The sequence below is a fragment of the Podarcis pityusensis genome (genome assembly GCF_964106645.2).
Source record: "Podarcis pityusensis genome assembly, chromosome: 17".
NCBI classification, from domain to species: Eukaryota; Metazoa; Chordata; class Lepidosauria; order Squamata; family Lacertidae; genus Podarcis; species Podarcis pityusensis.
In genome coordinates, this window is record NC_138042.1 from 39,349,354 (window position 1) to 39,368,858 (window position 19,505).

Sequence of the window (19,505 nt, forward strand, 5' to 3'; positions counted from 1 at the left end):
TCACAGAACAATTTACAGAGTGGTTTAACAATCAGTCCCTCTTCCCAGTGAATTCTGGGAATTTTAGCTCCGTGAGGGATATAGGGGTCCTCTTACATTTTTACAAACTAGAGTTCCCAGGATTCTTTGGGGGAAGCCAGACCTGTTTAAAGCGGTATGATACTGGTCTAAACGTATAGTGCGGATAGGGCTTAGGTACGTATGAATGCATCCACACATACTTCAAGGTCAACAAATACTATATTGCAGGAACCAGGTTGCCATGTTGTGCGTGCGAATGTTAGCAGAGATTGCACCTAGCAAGCTTAGCTCTTGCCACTTGTTCAGAAAGCACTTAAAGGCAAGCCACATCTGTGAGGATTGATGCTGATTCTCATACTTTTACAGATCTTTCTGCACATTTTATAGCAGCAAGCCACTGAGTGTACACATACGCTATGGCATTTCGCCTGTTTGTAGATTTCTCTTTTTTCCCCAAAAAATTTACTGATTTTTACAATATTAACGACAAACAAAAACACAAAACAACAAACATAACAAACATAAATCATAACCTTATTGAAAATAACAGTTATTAACTTTGTAAAGCGACTTCCTCGTTTCCCCTTAGTTGAATTTCATTGCAAATCCTTGTAACGGTTTTCCAAAACCCAATTTTTATACACTTTAAATTGAACATTTGTTTGTAGATTTCTAACTGGCATCACACCTGTTTGTCCCATGCACACTTCACAACATTAGTGTGCACGTAAAAATGTAATATGCAGAGGGCCATGTCAGAGTTTTTGCAGTAGTAGTAACCCTATGTGTCCTGTCATTTTCAACCGTTTTCAGAGCGGTGTTTTCTGCTTTGGGCTATATAGGAGGAAGGACACGATATCTTCCTTGGAGGTTTTTAAGCAGAGGTTCGATGGCCACCTGTCATGGATGCTTTAGTTGAGATTCCTGCATAGCATGGGGGGTGGACTAGATGGCCCTCGGTATCCCTTCCAACTCTGCAATTCTATGATTCTATAAATTGAATAAATAATCATAGTACTCTGGTGTTTCCTGCAATAAACACACATAGAGTGAAGGGCAGGTTTGAGGCGCTGTCTGGAAAACTCCCCATAGCATCTAGGGATAAGCACAAGCCCTTTACAGTGGTACCTCAGGTTACATACGCTTCAGGTTACAGACTCCGCTAACCCAGAAATAGTACCTCGGGTTAAGAACTTTACCTCAGGATGAGAACAGAAATCTCACGACAGTGGCAGGGGGAGGCCCCATTAGCTAAAGTGGTGCTTCAGGTTAAGAACAGTTTCAGGTTAAGAACGGACCTCCAGAACGAATTAAGTTCTTAACCCGAGGTACCACTGTATAATTTACAAGCTTTGTATGGAAATCACCAGTGTAACACTAGTACTCATGAATGCGGAGGCATAAAGTAGCTTGGAAGTAGCTTGGAGGATGGAAACAGCTGGATCATGTTACCGGGTGATTATTGAAATCATTATGAGTGCCCAGGATGTGTGGATTATGCCATAGCTGTGGATGAGAGGCTGTGCTTGCGGCAGCCTGGCAATGGCAACAAAGGGATGCTTGGACCTTGTGTGTGTATCTGTTGTTCTTTGCTTCTCTAACTTCAAGGCCATTCTATTTCCGGCAGGGAACATTGAGAACACTGAGAAACTGCAGTACAGTGGAGAGCGACTCTATAAGTTCACAGTGACAGCCTATGACTGTGGCAAGAAACGCGCCTCTGATGATGCAGAGGTCGAGATCCAGGTGAAGCCCACCTGTAAGCCCAGCTGGCAAGGTATGAAGCCTTTATTTCCATGGTGCATATTTCTCCTCCTTCCTCCCAGGGACTCCACCAAGGGCAGTGTTCGAAACTGCCATTGTTCTAGGTGTGTTTTGCAATGGAGAATTTCATTAATGCGAGCAGTTTCTGAGACATGGGAGCACTGCTAAGATTTCAGATTAAGACTGCCACTGCTGGAACGAAAGGAGGACCTTTATCCAGCCACTCTCTGAGGACTGGAGAAGGGACCCTTATAAGAATATTGGGGGGGGGGCAGGCAGTGGAAGTATGGCTTTGTTTTTTGCAGTCTTCAGATGAGGAATAGACCATGTGAAAAATGAATATAAGATTTTAGCTGCAGTTCATTCATTTTCAGCTTTGTATTATTGTTATAAAAAAAGCGCTCCTACACATTTCATTTCGGTGCCCATAACCTAGGTTTAAGGTGCCATTTAGCTCCTAGCTTTCATATCTCAGTTTCTAACACTGACCAAGGGATCATTCAGATACTTTGCCTTTTATTTTTACCTCTTCTGCCTTCTTTATTTGATGAATAACAGCTCATTTTAAACTACATGGCCTGATATATATTAACTACCTCTCATATATATTAAAAATATGTATTATGTATGAGAGCAGTTAATATGATTGCATTAGTTTGCTCTGTTTTGTGCCCTGGGAAAAGTTACAGAAAGAATATATATGAGAGATGGATAGATGATAGATAGATAGAAATAGATATTCGGGCTTTAGTCAACCTAAGACTAAGATCTGTTATTATGCATGGGAAGCCTGTGTACTGTAATTGACAGTGTTGTTTCTTTATTTAAAATGTCCTTTAAAGGAATATTTCCTCAAAGGAAGGTTGGGATAGAAATCCATTCAATAATTAAAATAGTTGGTGGATTAGTTTTCCATGCGGCTAGACCTCAGTAATGATCAAGGAGGCTGGGAGGTTTATCGAGTCTGTGCCAGTTACACCAGCCCGGCCATATTCTAGATCCAGGTCCTGGCATAGTTTGGAGGGTGTTAATAAATGCACAGTGTGGGGGGGGGGGAACGACATATAGACTTGACGCATGGAGCATAATTTGTTGGGAAATGCATGGTTTTGATTTGTTTTGATATCGATGACTGTACTTACTTTCTCTGTTGTAACCAGCCAATGGGTGGAATGTGAAGTGTAAACATAAAACAACATGATTTGCCCATTTAAAAACCTCCCCACAGGTTGGAATAAGAGGATAGAGTACACCCCAGGCACGGGCAGCCTCGCTCTTTTCCCTAACATCCACCTGGAGACCTGCGACGAGCCCCTGTGGAACATCCAAGCCACGGTGGAGCTACAGACAAACCACGTGGCCAAAGGCTGTGATCGCGACAATTACTCCGAGAAGTCGCTGCGCAAACTCTGTGGTGCGTATTCCCTTATCGCACCGAGTGATGCTTGCGGGAGGAAGCGAACTAGGCTGTGTGCGGGTGTACAGATGGATGGGAACTTCAAAGACATGGGTCAATTGTCTCACAATATTTTCTTCCAACAAAACTGGGTGAGGAGTAGCTTTAGGTGCCCTTAGTCAGATTCGTACCATATATCAAAATTAGGTGGCAGCTGTGGGTTAAACCACAGAGCCTAGGACTTGCCGATCGGAAGGTCAGCGGTTCGAATCCCCGCGACAGGGTGAGCTCCCGTTGCTCGGTCCCTGCTCCTGCCAACCTAGCAGTTTGAAAGCACGTCAAAGTGCAAGTAGATAAATAGGTACTGCTCCGGCGGGAAGGTAAACGGCGTTTCCGTGCGCTGCTCTCGTTTGCCAGAAGCGGCTTGGTCATGCTGGCCACATGACCTGGAAGCTGTCTGCGGACAAATGCCAGCTCCCTCAGCCAATAAAGCGAGATGAGCGCCGCAACCCCAGAGTGGGTCATGACTGGACCTAATGGTCAGGGGTCCCTTTACCTTTACCTTTAAGGCACATAGATCTGACCCATGGGGCATAGATTGCAAAGTTGTGCTCCTCAAGGATGGACAGGAGCTGCACCAGAGCACTGTAGGGTTTGCTTTGTGCCATTCCTCAACATTTCATTGGAAATATTTCTAGTATAGTGTGTCCCCTGCTTAATTAGCAGAATCGGGGAGAGAGGTGTCTCATGGATTTTCCATTATCGGGCACCAAAGTGTTTTGGTCTCGGCTTGCCCTTAGCAAAGGACACCAGTCACCCGTTTTCGGAGGGGCCTCCCCTGTTCTTATTTTCCTCTCTTGCCCTCGACAGGTGCTGCCACAGGTGAGGTAGACCTGCTCCCTGTTCCTGGACCCATGGCCAACTGGACGGCACGGCTCTCAGTCCATTACAGCCAGGACAGCAGCCTCATCTATTGGTTCAATGGCAGCCAGGCAACCCAGGTGCCCATGGGGAGTGGGACCGGCGCCCTGGAAGGCCTGAGCGACCATTTCACCTTGTCCCTGTGGATGAAACACGGCGTGACCCCAAGCAAGGGCAAGAGGGAGGAAGAGACCGTCATCTGCAGCACCATGCAAAGTGGTAAGAGCCGTTTCCTTCCCCATGGCAAATATCGGAATAGGTGGGGAGGGAGCATCTACCGTATTTTTTGCTCTATAGGACACCCCAGACCATAGGAGGGGGAGAACAGGGGAAAAAAATTTCTCTGCAGCGCCTCTCCCGCGAAGCGAAGCCTGGAGAGCAAGAGGGATCGGTGTGCACTGAACCCTCTCGCTCTCCAGGCTTCAGGCGGCTATCCGCAAGCCTTCGGAGCGCTCCAAAGGCCTTACGGATAGCTGCCTGAAGCCTCCGGAGTGCAGTGGGAGCTCTTCCTCTGCGCTTCGGAGGCTTTGCGTTGCTATCGCTGAAGCCAAGGAGCCTGCATTTGCTCCATAAGACGCACACACATTTTACCTTAATTTTTGAAGGGGGGAAAAGTGCATCTTATAGAGCGAAAAATACGGTACTTTGCATGCAGAAGGTCCCAGGTTCATTTCGTGGCAAGAAATCTCTGAAATATTGGAGAGCTGCTGCCAGTCAAGGCAGGCAATACTGAAGTGGATGGACCAGTGGTCTGACTCAATATAAGGCAGCTTCCTATGTTCCTGTGAAATTCCTGTTTCCCAAGCCACTCATGTAGAGCTTAAGAAGAAAGGAGAGGTTCTACTGAAAACAGTACTTTCTGAGTTTATGTTCTTGCTGTAAAGCTATAAGGCTGCAGTCCTGCAGGGAGCCTTTTTGGTAATGTTATTTTTGTTTTATCAAAAAAAAAATATTTTAAAAATGCTATACAGTGGTACCTCAGGTTACATACGCTTCAGGTTACAGACTCTGCTGGCCCAGAAATAGTACCTCAGGTTAAGAACTTTGCTTCAGGATGAGAACAGAAATTGTGCACCGGCGGTGCAGCAGCAGCAGGAGGCCCCATTAGCTAAAGTGGTGCTTCAGGTTAAGAACAGTTTCAGGTTAAGAACGGACCTCCGGAACGAATTAAGTACTTAACCCGAGGTACCACTGTACTAGAATTGTGCTGCAGTGGAATAGCACAGTTAACTATTAACAATAGTTTTTTTAAAAAATAAAAAACAACAACAACCCATAAAGTAAGGTATACCTTTGCCTATTTTTATTGGAGCACTGTGAAAGATGCAAATTGTTTCCTGCCTAGACTCCTTGTTTGCTGAAAAGCAAACTTTGAACAAGTTTTCTTTCTTAAGAATATGTGAGACAGAGGTGGAGCTGAGGAATACTTCTAGAGACCTAGGAGAAAGGGCAAGTGCAGGTCAACACGTTTTATTTAAAAAAAGAAAATGGCAACAACACCCTAAAGAAATATAACCCCTGAGGGCCAGATCAGGACAAAACAGGGGCAGAGGTTTTTTTTGCCAAGGACGGGTCTCTGAACTGTCCCCAGTAACCGGGGCAGTTGGAGCATCTGAGAGAGCAGAATGACCGTAGGTGAATCAGGACAGACTGGCCAAAACTGCTGAATCTGATGCCTCCTTCCCTATCTGCAGAGGACGGATACTCCCATTATTCCCTCGGTGTGCATGGCTGCCGCATAGCTTTCCTCTACTGGCCCCTGCTGGAGAGCGCAAGGCCTGTCAAGTTCCTCTGGAAACTGGAGCAGGTGAGGAAACAACCGCCATCTTTGTTGTTCTTCTCCAAACACACCGACAGACACTGACGCTGTATGTCCTGATCTCTCCTTTTCCCCGCTCGCAGGTCTGCGATGACGAGTGGCACCACTATGCCCTGAACCTTGAGTTCCCCACCGTGACGCTTTACGTAGACGGCGTCTCCTACGACCCTGCGCTGATCCACGACAATGGCCTCATCCATCCCCCACGGCGTGAATCTTCCCTCATGATTGGAGCCTGCTGGGCCGGTGAGCACTTCCGAGCGACTGGAAAACAGGCAGAGGAAGTGGAGACTCAGTTTTCTTGGGTTCCTCAGAGTGGGATGCAAATTTTCCAAAAACGTTGAAGTTTGAAATGGTTCGGGGGGGGGGGGGAGCAGTCCACCCAACTCCTTTGAGGAAAACCTAAAATAATGTGCCGTACTGACTTAGGCTACAATGCTAAACTCCCAATGAAATGGCCTTCAAGTTTCCAGAAAGCGAGCTTGGAAGGGCTTCATGGTTTCAAAATCTGCAGTGCCACCCCTTCCTTTGATTGCAACGAGTCTCATATCCTATTCCCCGAACTGCAGATGGCACCTCTGAGGTGCGACAATTTGGTTGCCTCAGTCGCAGGGCCGCCTTTAGCATATGTACCGCTGGGGTGCAAAGATCCACCCAGCACCCCCACATTCTGGGGGGGGAGCCAAAATTGTTGACCTTTTTTTGGGGAGGGGAAATTGCTCACCTGTTACAGTGGTACCTCGCAAGACAAAAAACTCGCTAGACAAAAGGTTTTTTTGTTTTTTGAGCTGCTTCGCAAGACGATTTTCCCTAAGGGCTTGCTTCGCAAGACAGAAACGTCTTGCAAGTTTGTTTCCTTTTTCTTAACACCGTTAATACAGTTGCGACTTGACTTCGAGGAGCAACTCATAGAATGCGGTGTGGTAGCCTTTTTTGAGGTTTTTAAAGACTTTGGTGATTTTTGAAGCTTTTCCAAAACTTTCCCGACACCGTGCTTCGCAAGACGAAAAAAATCGCAAGATGACAAAACTCGCGGAACAAATTAATTTCGTCTTGCGAGGCACCACTGTACAATCTGCTTTTGTTTCCTGACTCTTGGGAATATTTAACGCTATGGGGGTGGGGGATTTTGCTCCATTGCTTTTCACTGCCACCGATCGAGAGGGACCAGTATACAGTGGGTATACATTTGGCGCCCCCCAGAATTCAGCGCCCAGGTGCCCCACACCCCTTGCACCCCTGGGTAAAGACGGCCGTGCTCATTTGCCCATGAAGGCCAGCCCTGTCATTAGGCAAGTGAGGCAGCAGCCTCAGGTTTTAGATGTCATGAAAGGGCAGCAAAGAATTCATTTGCTTATTCACTTTTACTGGTAGAGAGAGTTCGAAGAAGCTCTCAGGGGTTGACTCTTGTTCAACATTTTGAATTTCACTTCTGTTTTGCAGAGGAAAGAAACAAAGAAAAGGCCAAAGTGAATGAGAATTCTACGGATCTGGGGCAAGGTAGTTGACTTTCTCTGTCACCACGCATGGCTCTCCCCTCTCTTCATGCATGCCATTCCCTGTTCATGGCCATTTCCATTTCCCTCACTCCTCTGGGAGGAAAATCTTGGCACCTGGATGACTTTGCCAACGTAGCTTCTTCTGGGCAAGATGGTGTTTTAATCTCTGTGGTTTGTGAGAGGGCCTGAAGGTGGAACAAAGCTGGTCTGTGAGAGGCTTTATCTTTCCTTTTCCTAATTTTTATTACTTTTAACAAATACAGTTGAAACAAACCAAACAATTGTAACTGATAAGTTGCATCAACGTGGTTAACATTTTTTGGAGCAGAGGTCCAGCTCCGAGGGCCTTCTGGTGGGTCCCTCATTGTGAGAAGTGAAGCTACAGGGAACCAGGCAGAGGGCCTTCTCGGTAGTGGCACCCACCTTGTGGAATGCCCTCCCATCAGATGTCAAGGAGATAAACAACTATCTGACTTTTAGAAGACATTTGTTTAGGGAAGTTTTTAATCTTTGGTATTTTTTCGTATTTTTAATATTGTGTTGTGAGCTGCCCAGAGTGGCTGGGGAAACCCGGCCAGATGAGTGGCGTATGTATGTATGTATGTATGTATGTATGTCTAAATAAAGATGATGATCATGATGTTTGTGTGGGGAAAATTTCTCAAGAGTGTTACCTTTCGAGGCTCCCACTTTTTTGCCTTTCGCTACCACATTGCCTCAAATGGTCTTCGGGGCAATTTTTCCTCCTCACGAACTCTCTGAAACCACAAAGAGGAAACAAGGTCTGTCCCCTTTCCTCGCCACCCCCCAGCTCCCGCGCTGCCGTCTCCCTGTTTCTCAGCTGGCTGCGCATCCAAGACTCCCCCCCCCACTCTCCTTCCTTCTTCTTTGGCCTCTCCTCCCACCTGCATCTTCCACCTCCTCCTCCTCTGTGGTCTGTGTTCTCTTCTCCCCCTTTCTCTCCATCTGTCTCTCACACCATCCCTCCTCCTGTATCCCCCTTAGGAGACCCTCTGCTGATTCACCACTACTTCCACGGTTACCTGGCTGGCTTCACTGCGCGCCCTGGCAGCCTGGAGAGCCGGGAGGTGATAGAGTGTCTCTATGCCTGTCGCGAAGGGCTAGACTACAGCGACTTTGACAGCCTTGGCAAAGGGATGAAGGTACACCCAGAAGCGCCCACCCCCCTTGCCCTCTGGTGGCATGACCTCCCTTCCTTCCCTCTGCTAGCACCTTGGCTTGGCTTCCTGCCTGCTCCTGCCTCCTGCAGAATCTCCTCGTGTTCTCCTGCGTCCGTGTGTCTCGGCCCACCAGCCCGAGTCCTTGCCTCAAAGCCCGTTGGCTTCCTCCTGCAGGTTCACGTCAACCCCTCCCAGTCTCTTCTCACCTTGGAGGGCGACGACGTGGAAACCTTCAACCACGCCATCCAGCACGTCGCCTACATGAACTCGCTGCGCTTCGCTACGCCAGGAGTCCGACCCCTCAAGCTCACCACGACTGTCAAGTGAGTGTCAAAGCTTCGGCGGCATCATAACCTGCATCCTTCTGGGCTTGAGCCAGCAGAGCCTTCCTTTTTTAGTTGTGGGCAGATAGGTTCTGCTGCTCAGATTATTACAGCTTTACTTCCTTGCTCAGTTTCACCATTGTATATACAGTGGTACCTTGGTTCTCGAACGGCTTAGTTGTTGAACAAATCGGCTCCCGAAGGTCGCAAACCCGGAAATAAGTGTTCCGCTTTGCAAACGTTTTTTTGGAAGCTGAACATCCGAGGTGGCTTCCGCTTGACTGCAGGAAGCTCCTGCAGCCAATTGGAAGCCGCGCCTTGGTTTTTGAATGGTTTCGGGAGTCGAACGGACTCCCGGAACGGATTAAGTTGAAGAACCAAGGTACAGGGCCGGATTTAGGTTTGATGAGGCCCTAAGCTACTGAAGGTAATGGGGCTCTTTATATGTCCAGCTGTCCTTTGTCAACACAAATTGTCATTTTTTGTGTTGAATATATGCTACATGGTAATTTATGGACCTAATAGGTATCTAAAGCCATTTGCACATAATAGGAGCCTACACAACACAAAACACTGTTGCTGTATGTAGGTTTTCTTTTATTTGTTTTTATCTTATATTTTGGAAATGTACATCCAGGTTTTTGTTCCTTTAAATTTTTTGGGGGGCCCCAAGAGAGTGGGGCCCTGAGCTAGAGCTTGTTTAGCTTATACATAAATCCGGCACTGCCAAGGTACCACTGTATGTGGGACTTTACAGAATCAAACAGAAGCTTAGCCTGACGGTGTGTGCGCATGAGACCTTTAACGCACAAAATCTGAAGCGCCTCACTTCACTTAAAGAATTCCAGGCACTGTAGCTTACCCCGCACTTTCAGCTCAGGACACGGCATTAGTATTGGATTAGAGATGCAGAAGAGACTTCAGGTGGCGACAGGGTGCGCAAGCTTTGAAGTTCCACAGACCCAGCAGAAGCGATGTGGCTCCGTTAAGGGTCTCATCTTGCCTGCTTGGGATGTGTTGTTCCCCTGGCGGCTCCTTTTGCTTTTAACAACTCTGGATTGACAGTTTGAGTACTTATAAGAATCCTGCTTTGCTCTGCAGAAAAAAAGCAGGGAGGAATGGCACTTACTGGTTCGTGTGAGCATGCTTTGTGGAAATGCGTAGCTGAGATTTAATTCCCCTGAAAGATAATGGTGGGATTTCCACAATAGGCTTGGATAGCTAGCAACATAATCAGAGGGTCTACCACCAAGGAGAGGTAGCTAGCCCCTTGTTCTCAAGCTGCTTTTATTTTCTGCACTTTTTACTCTTTATTTTACAACTATTTAATGGTATTGCTTTAAATACAAGCTGCCCAGGACACTGATTACGTGGAAGGATAGGCTATCCATTTTTAAAAAATAAAAATGTGTTCTTAGAAACAAAGGTGTCCCTTGGTGCTGAGGAACAAAAGGGAATCCTGCCTCCTTGCAGACTGGGATCAAGGGGTGTTGCTTCCTCCTGTCTTCCCTTAGATGCTTCAGCGAGGAATCCTGCGTCTCCATCCCGGATGTGGAGGGCTACGTGGTTGTGCTTCAGCCTGACGCTCCTCAGATCTTATTGAGCGGCAGTTCCCACTTTGCCCGGCCTGTCTCCGACTTCGAAGGTCCCGAGGGAGTCCCTCTCTTTCCTGACCTCCAGATTTCTTGCTCCATTTCACATCAGGTAGAGCCCAAGAAAGACGAGAGCTGGCACGGCACAGGTGAGCTGAGCGCTTTGGTAGAGATGCTGTAGCAGCTCAGGGCTGTTTGCGTGTGTTTGTGTGACAACCCAGGCAACAGAAGCAGAAAAAGCAGGCAGTTTTGCTAGAAGCAGGAAGGGTCACATTTTATCAATCTGACCCTGGAAAGATATGGACTTCCCAGCCCTAGTAATATGAACAAAACCCTCTTGAGACCATTTAACATATTCTTTTTTCCATTTATAATAATTATACTTCTCCAGAGAAAAAGCAGAGACATCACCTTGCCAACAAAGGTCCGTATAGTTAAAGCTATGGTTTTCCCAGTAGTGATGTATGGAAGTGAGAGTTGGACCATAAAGAAGGCTGGTCGCCGAAGAATTGCTGCTTTTGAATTATGGTGCTGGAGGAGACTCTTGAGAGTCCCATGGACTGTAAGAAGATCCAACCTCTCCATTCTGAAGGAAATCAGCCCTGAGTGCTGACTGGAAGGACAGATCCTGAAGCTGAGGCTCCAATACTTTGGCCACCTCATGAAAAGAGAAGACTCCCTGGAAAAGACCCTGATGTTGGGAAAGATGGAGGGCACAAGGAGACGGGGACGACAGAGGATGAGATGGTTGGACAGTGTTCTCGAAGCTACCAGCATGAGTTTGACTGAACTGTGGGAGGCAGTGAAAGACAGGAGTGCCTGGCGTGCTCTGGTCCAGGGGGTCACGAAGACTCGGACACGACTAAACGACTAAATAACAACATACTTCTCCAGCATCTGAAATGCGAAACACTATATAGAAAGAACACACAGTCATATAGCATAATTGTCATGTTGGTTCCTGGAAACTATAGTTTGCAGAGGCTGCTCGGAGATCCTTAAACTCATTTCCAGAACTACAGTTCCCAGTGTTCCCTGGATAGAGGAAATGGGGGGTGCTATGGCATGGAAGGCCAGAAACAAAAAGAGGAACCTGAGAAGGGGTGGGGAAGGGATGGCTAACTAGCAGAGAATGAGAAGGGAGGAAAGGTGAGGAGCAGGAGCAGTTAGGATCTTCGGGAGAGAGGTGAGGCGAAGACTGAGTACGAGTGTATTCCAAAAGCAGTAAGGACAAAGACAGAGGTAATTATTTCGGAGCGCTTCTCCTGTCTTTCATCCAGACATATTTGTTCTTCTCCAGGGTCGAGCACTGAAAAAAGTGATTCTGCAAATGTGAAGTAGAACCAGGCTGTGCACAGTGCTGATTGGCAGCCCTCTGTGATGTCACCGAACAGCCCTCCTCCTTTCCTGGGAGTTGTTTTTTAAAAATGTCATTTTATGTATGTGTGCTTATGCAAAGCTTTTAAACTTGGGAAACCCACCTGAACATGGAGCTAGACCAGCAGCTGAGCAAGACCAACTATACGGTTCCCTATTGCACATGTCTGCCATTTCATTTCTGAATCCAGGCTCCCCGTGGCAGAGAGACATGCTGTGGTGATAACTCTTTTTGCTTTACATCTGCCTTTCCCCCTAAGGAGCGGAGAGAGAAATGGAGCTGGGAACAAGAGACTAGGAAGGAATCAAAGCTTCATCAGCTGCTTTAATGAGGTTGGGAGGTGTGTAAGGAGATGGAAGAGAAAAGAGAGAGGTAGATGGCAAAGATTGTGGAGAGGTTTAAAATTAGGAGGTAAAATCAAGGGCAAAATAGGGAAGGGAAGCCACTGAGGACAGTGAAGGAGCAAGAAACTCGAATGGATATTAAGCCAGACTTGGGGGGGGGGGGAATCAGTTTTGTATTTTTAAATTGCTTAGGTCAATTTCTTTTTATATCTCATTTCATCAGTATTTTTAATTTATATTTTATGCAAACAGCTTAGAGGTTTTGTTGATTAAGTGGTACAGAAATGCAATGCAAAAAAAAAAATATGCCGGTCGTCTCTCTGTTCCCCTTTCTATACTGAATGGGTGTAAGCTGTTTGTTTTCAAGAAAGGTTAGAGAAACAGAAAGGTAAGCTAAGAAGCAGAAGGCCAGGCAGGAGAGTAAGACCCTTTTTGTTTCTAGTGAATGAAAGAAAATGATCCTATTCTGCCCAGTTCTTATCAGGATGGTAACTGGGGATGAGGGTGCAGAGAAAGGGGTGTGGTGTGAGGGCCCCCAGAGGCCATCTTCCTTGCCCCCCCCTCCCGAAACCTATCAGCACCACTGACCACTGCATGTGCTCACCTTTACAATATAATTTTCCTGGCCAAACCCATATTTTGATGCAAACCGCTTAGTAGAGCGGCTTAAGTGCATCTCTGGAGGGTGGAGTGTGGATGCAACAAATAAATGCGGATGCCTCCCTTGTCTCGTAAGTCTTTCCTGCCTTCTCTCCCTTGCAGTGGCAGATACGCGGATGTCGGACGAGATTGTTCACAATCTGGATGGTTGCGAGATCTCCCTGGTCGGAGAGGACCTGGACCCTGAGAGGGAGTACCTGGTCTTAGATGGAGCCTCCCTGCAGCAGCGAGGCTTGGAGCTCATCAACACCTCTGCCTACCTCAGCGTCACGGGTGTGCATCTTTTCTGGCCTCGACCTTCTCCATCACAACACAGTCTGGACATGCTGAAGGGTCCCTGGGATGATAAAGCCCTGGTTACCCAACGGATAGCTTTCATATATCCCATATGCTGGGATAGCTCAGACGGTAGAGCATGGGACTCTTAATCTCAGGATGAGGGGTTTGAGACCCATGTTGCGCTGGATGACCCTCATGGTTCTTTCCAGCTCTACAGATCTATGATTCTGTTATTCATGTCCTCACTGGTAAGGTAAAGGTAAAGGGGGCCCTGACCATTAGGTCCAGTCGTGGCCCACTCTGGGGTTGTGGCACTTATCTTGCTTTACTGGCCGAGGGAGCCGGCGTACAGCTTCCGGGTCGGGTGGCCAGCATGACTAACCAGAGCAGCGCACGGAAACACCGTTTACCTTCCCGCCAGAGCGGTACCTATTTATCTACTTGCACTTTGACGTGCTTTCAAACTGCTAGGTTGGCAGGAGCAGGGACTGAGCAACGGGAGCTCACCCCGTTGTGGGGATTCGAACCGCCAGCCTTCTGATCGGCAAGTCCTAGACTCTGTGGTTTAACCCACAACGCCACCCGCATCCCTTCCAAACTACTGGTAGTGGTTTGTTAAAGCCAGATCTGCCCCAATGATCTATAACAGTGCTTCCCAAACTTGGGTCTCCAGCTGTTTTTCGGACTACAATCCCCATCATCCCTGACCAGTGATCTTGCTAGCTGCGGATGATGGGACTTGTAGTCCAAAAACAGCCAGAGACCCAAGTTTGGGAAACACTGATCTACAGAGAGGGTAGGTGGGTGGGCGTGCGTTGGATTTTAATGACAAATGAGTTGTGCAGTGGCATATGTGCACAGACCCCTCCTCCGACCTTCCCTGTATCTCTCTCCCCAAGTATTTCTGTCTCTTATCTAAGCCCCAGTAATGGAAGTGAGTTTGGTTACGGGGGAAAGCAAGAAAAGCAGACTTCAGGGAAGTAAACTGCAACAGGGTTTGGGAGAAGGTTTAAACATGGAATTTATTTACCTCGTGATTTTATATATATATTTTAAAAAGCATCTTATGAAAAGAATCAAGCAAGAAAATTATTAGTAAAAAAAAACCCCACTAAAATTTAATAATATAAAATAAAACCAGCAGGAAACTAGAAGCACATCCGCATTCTAGGTCTCTGGGTAGGCTAGAAGCCTGATAGGCTCTGTGTTATTGGCAACTGTGTGTGAACTGGATGATTTGAAGTGAAGAAGCAGTGAGGGTAATGCTTAATCCTTCCCCACCCATTATCTCCCCCACTTCCCTGCTATGGCTTCATTCCTGACCCTGAATTCGAGATGCTTATTTATGAGGTAAAGATGTATTTATGAGGTGAACTGTGCAATGAGGAAAGGTGGAATGAAGGAGCAGTAACTTGCAAGGCTTGCAGTAACTTGCTGTGGGTTAAACCACAGAGCCTAGGACTTGCCGATCAGAAGGTCGGCGGTTCGAATCCCCACGACGGGGTGAGCTCCCGTTGCTCGGTCCCAGCTCCTACTAACCTAGCAGTTCGAAAGCACGTCAAAGTGCAAGTAGATAAATAGGTACTGCTCCGGCGGGAAGGCAAACGGTGTTTCCGTGCACTGCACTGGTTCACCAGAAGCGGCTTAGTCATGCTGGCCACATGACCCGGAAGCTGTACGCTGGCTCCCTCGGCCAATAAAGCAAGATGAGTGTCACAACCCCAGAGTCGGCCACGACTGGACCTAATGGTCAGGGGTCCCTTTACCTTACCTAACTTGCAAGGGAGAATTTAAGCACTTATATGCACTTTCAGCCACCTCTGTTTTGCAGTGATAATGCAGGGTTTTGCATGGGAAGTTTAGTTTATATTGCAAAGCCTGAGCTCAGCCAGCTTGGAAGCTTTAACCCTCCCCTTCCACCCCTGACCTCCGCCTGGGTATCTTTCCCCATTTCTAGGCGTGGAGAGCATTGCTGTCTATGAGGAGATCCTTCGGCAAGTCTCCTATTGCATCCATCATGGCGCCGCCCTTTATGAGAGGAAGTTCCGCCTTTCTTGCACCGAGATGAACGGCCGTTACTCCAGCAACGAGTTCACCGTTGAGGTAAGCAAGGGAGGGCGCGAAATTCAAAATGTCTGCGAATCGGGCTGCAGCTGAGGTGGGTGTCAGCAGCCTGGAACCAAGAATCCTGACTACGGGTTTCTCGTTGCAGGTCAACGTCCTTCACAACATGAACAGAGCCGCTCACCCGAACCACATTATGAGTGCCCAGCAGTTCATGCACCGTGGACACCATCTGCCTCCAGAACTTTCTGGCCACAGCCTGGCTAGCCCCCACCGCAACTCCAGTATGTACCGATTGATATGCTACTGTGAAGTGGCAGGTTGACTGAGAAAAGAGGGGTGAGAGAGGGTGGCACACTCAATTTCGGGGTCAAAGTTGATTGGGTCTGTGACTGGATCCCCAGTGTATTTTACTTTAGTCCAGGTGTCGGGGTTCAGAGAATCCTATCCCTCCACAGTGGGATGCCAAGAAGCAGATAAACAAAGAAGAGTTCTTACCAAATACCGTATTTTTTGCTCTATAAGACTCACTTTTTCCCTCCTAAAAAGTAAGGGGAAATGTGTGTGCGTCTTATGGAGCGAATGCAGGCTGCGCAGCTATCCCAGAAGCCAGAACAGCAAGAAGGATTGCTGATTTCACTGCGCAGCGATCCCTCTTGCTGTTCTGGCTTCTGAGATTCAGAATATTTTTGTTCTTGTTTTCCTCCTCCAAAAACTAGGTGCGTCTTGTGGTCTAGTGCGTCTTATAGAGCGAAAAATATGGTAGTTTACAGTGGTACCTCGGGTTACAGATGCTTCAGGTTACAGACTCCGCTAACCCAGAAATATTACCTTGGGTTAAGAACTTTGCTTCAGGATAAGAACAGAAATCGCGCAGCAGCGGTGCAGCGACAGCGGCAGGCCCCATTAGCTAAAGTGGTACCTCAGGTTAAGAGCAGTTTCAGGTTAAGAACAGACCTCCAGAAGAAATTAAGTTCTTAACCCGAGGTACCACTGTACCTTGTTACTTCTCCCTTTGACTTGGGACAGCCAGATAAACGTTTTTTCAAGCAATAAGGCTTTAACCTCGGTGCTGTCAGTGAGGTATCTAGGCACACTAACTAGGGCAGGGACTCCCAATATTCAAGATGCTATTTTTACCTCTAAAGCCCTAAATGGCTTGTGTGCCTTTCCCTTAGCAGCTGATCTGTTTTATATGCGCTTGAGCTTTCAGGAAAGGGCAGGCCGCCAATGTATATTAAGTAGTACATGAAAGGAGAAACTGGAGATCATTGGAATACCAGCTGAAAAGAGCCAAGGCAAAGGCTTGGGGTGATACTAGGAATCTATGGCAGGATATCTGTACTCTCGATGAGTGAAAGGCAGAAGAACTGCCTTACTGTATGCAGATATAGTGTCTCTGAACATGGAAGCTCCATTTAGCTCCCATGGGTGCAAGACCGGTTCTCCATAGAATCCTCTTACTCCTTTTCGACAGGCCTCTAAACCACCGGCCATCTCCACATCTTGGGAGCGGCAGGTTCTAGGGAGGGTGTCCCGTTGAAGTGTGGCATATGCAGCTTCTGCAACGAAAAGCCTGCCCTCCGGAACCACATCCTAGCTCCTCCATGGGCAGCCACGAAACGAACTGGCTTTATCCTCCCCCTTTCTTTTTTCCCACAGTGGTCCCCAGCGCTGCCACCATCATCATTGTGGTCTGCGTGGGCTTCCTGGCCCTCATGGTGATCCTGGGCGTCCTACGCATCCACTCCTTGCACAGGCGAGGGGGCGAGCGCGAGGGCACAGGCGAGTCCGCGGAGAGCCACGGAGGTGCCCAGGCCAAGGAGAGCGAGATGTTCTGGGACGACTCTGCTCTCACCATCATCGTCAACCCCATGGAGGTGAGTGGAGGGAGCAGGGCAGGAAAGAGACTCCACTTCTGACACCAGTGTTGCAAGCAACACCAATCAGTGCCGAGCCGTGCATGTGATTCCAGGGGTCTGTGCTCCTTTGGAGAATTGAAGACGTGGCAGAGGCTGTTGTAGCTTCAAGAAATATGATTTATTCATACACTTACACCTGAATCTAGATGGAGAGCAGGGGCATGTTGTGGGTGTGCTAGTGGTGCCGTGGCCCCGGGTGCACAACTTTTGAGGGGGCACAAACCAGGTGCAGCCATGCAGATGACCCCAGAGAAGCCCAGTCCAGTGCTCCTCTTCACCAGCCAAGGGCCACGTTGGCCAGCCAGGCTCCCCCCTTGCTCCAATGGGGTCACTGCAGTGGGGAGGGCTGAGCTGGACCCCCCCCCCATGCCCAGTACGTGCGCCTGCCCTAGGCGGCGACAACCAACACTACACCGTTGGGAGTGAGTCCAGATCTTACAGCACAGTCACCTCAAGAGGGTCTTGTGCCCCACAGCACTGGAGTCCAAGGTGGGGCAAAACTAGGCTTTATTTCACCTCGGTCAGAGACCCAGTTTGGCACCCCCTTCACACACATTTGTGTACACACACACATAGGCTGGGAGTCTCAGGGGCACCCCTCTGAAGGCTTCAACTGGGGCAAAAAAAACAGACTAGCCTCCCCGTAGCTACGGTTCTGTCCAAGACATCTCTCAGCCTGCCTTCAGCCAGCCAGCCAGCCAAAATCATTCTGGCCTTTTCCCTGGCTATTCCAAACCTTTTGCTCGATTGTCACTTCCTCCTTCTCTTTAGGGACGCAGCTGGCGCTGTGGTCTAAACCACTGAGCCTTTTGGGCTTGCCGATCAGAAGGTCGGCGGTTCGAATCCCCATGACGGGGTAAGCTCCCGTTGCTCAGTCCCAGCTCCTGCCAACCTAACGGTTCGAAAGCATGCCAGTGCAAGTAGATAAATAGGTACCACTGCAGTGGGAAGGTAAATGGCGTTTCCTTGTGCTCTGGTTTCCGTCACTGTATTTCATTGCACCAGAAGCGGTTTAGTCATGCTGGACACAGGACCTGGAAAGCTGTCTGTGGACAAACGCCAGCTCCCTCGGCCTGAAAGCAAGATGAGCGCCACATCTCAGTCGCCTTTGGCTGGACTTAACCGTCCAGGGGTCCTTTACCTTTTTACCTTCTCTTTCTAGTCGTACCAGAGCTGCCAGGAGAGGGCAGCAGAAGCTTCTGGGTCGACCGTCAGAGAAGTAGCTGAAGAGGAGGAAGAGGAAAGCAGTGACTCTGAATCACCGGACAGCCCAGGCAGCGACGTGGCCGATGACCAGCGCATTGTGGGCAAGCACGATGCCCCTTGCCGCTTCTAGAGGCATGCGATGGATGGGGGAGAGGAACGCCAGCGAGAGAGGGAGGTCCTGCTTATGTTTAGTCACTGGGGGGTGGGGGTACGTGTCTGGCCTCCCCCCTTCTCTTCCTGCCCCCCGCTCTGCATTCTCCAGACCTCTTGTATTTGCACAGCGGAGGCTGACCCCTAAGACGTGAGATTTTGGCACATGAGGCAGAGAATCCAATTGGCACCTTCCCTTCCCACGAATTAACACGGAGCACAATCCACCGGGAACTTCTCCTGCGCAAGTGTCTTTAAAATGGAACAGAATGCAAGAGCATCACGGTGGATTAATGGTGCCTCGTGCCTCAGATTGGCCCCCCCCCCATAAAATCTGGCTCTCAAGATGTCCGCTTGACCTTGCCCCAGCATAGGCCCACTGTTCTGTCTGCTGCCCTTTGATAGCAGCGCCCAGGGGGAGGAGCCTCTCTTTGACCAGGACCTTGGCTCCTCCCACCTCTCCAGCCGCTTGCTTCAGCTCAAGTGGGGCAGAGCCCCCTAACTCTGGTCTCCGGCAGAGGACCCCCTTCGCTCCAGAGAAGGGTAAACTGGATTGGCATGATAAAAAAGGGAGAGGACCGGGAATTGGGGCCGCGGCAGCAAACCCAGCGGTACAACAAGACACCCCAAGATACTATATATATATATATTGTATATTTTTTCAATGTCGTTGTTTGAGGTTCATTCTTGTTTTCTTGTTTGATGCAAAGAAACAAACAAACAAAAAAGACCTGCAGCTTGTGTCGCTTTGTAAAATTGTCAATAATATTCCAATAACGAGCGAAGGAAATACATGATGTGAAGAAGAAAAATGGAGCAGATTTTAAAATAAAAAAGGATTTAAAAATGTAAGGTCTGGAATAATGGACGTTCTTCCTTCAGTGAGATAGCTTTCTTCTTTTAATAACTTCTCCACCCCATGTAGTAATTACAAGAATAGAAAAGGGATAAAGGCTGAGGGTCTTCCAATATCTCATTAGTAAGAA

The 19,505-nt window shown here is 48.2% G+C and overlaps 1 protein-coding gene across 1 annotated transcript in view; it reads left to right on the forward strand.

Annotated features, from left to right (window-relative positions):
- Positions 1-19,371, forward strand: part of CLSTN3 (calsyntenin 3) — a 33,637-nt gene extending 14,266 nt beyond the window's left edge. The window contains exons 5-18 of the mRNA XM_080987104.1: positions 1,649-1,798; positions 3,014-3,199; positions 4,052-4,321; positions 5,797-5,909; positions 6,005-6,167; positions 7,365-7,421; positions 8,426-8,583; positions 8,776-8,924; positions 10,439-10,665; positions 13,001-13,171; positions 15,135-15,280; positions 15,390-15,525; positions 16,904-17,121; positions 18,326-19,371. Coding sequence (XP_080843230.1) covers positions 1,649-1,798; positions 3,014-3,199; positions 4,052-4,321; positions 5,797-5,909; positions 6,005-6,167; positions 7,365-7,421; positions 8,426-8,583; positions 8,776-8,924; positions 10,439-10,665; positions 13,001-13,171; positions 15,135-15,280; positions 15,390-15,525; positions 16,904-17,121; positions 18,326-18,499 — 2,318 coding nt within the window. The 3' untranslated portion in view covers positions 18,500-19,371. The remainder of the gene's footprint in view (positions 1-1,648; positions 1,799-3,013; positions 3,200-4,051; positions 4,322-5,796; positions 5,910-6,004; positions 6,168-7,364; positions 7,422-8,425; positions 8,584-8,775; positions 8,925-10,438; positions 10,666-13,000; positions 13,172-15,134; positions 15,281-15,389; positions 15,526-16,903; positions 17,122-18,325) is intronic.
- The last annotated feature ends 134 nt before the right edge of the window (positions 19,372-19,505 follow it).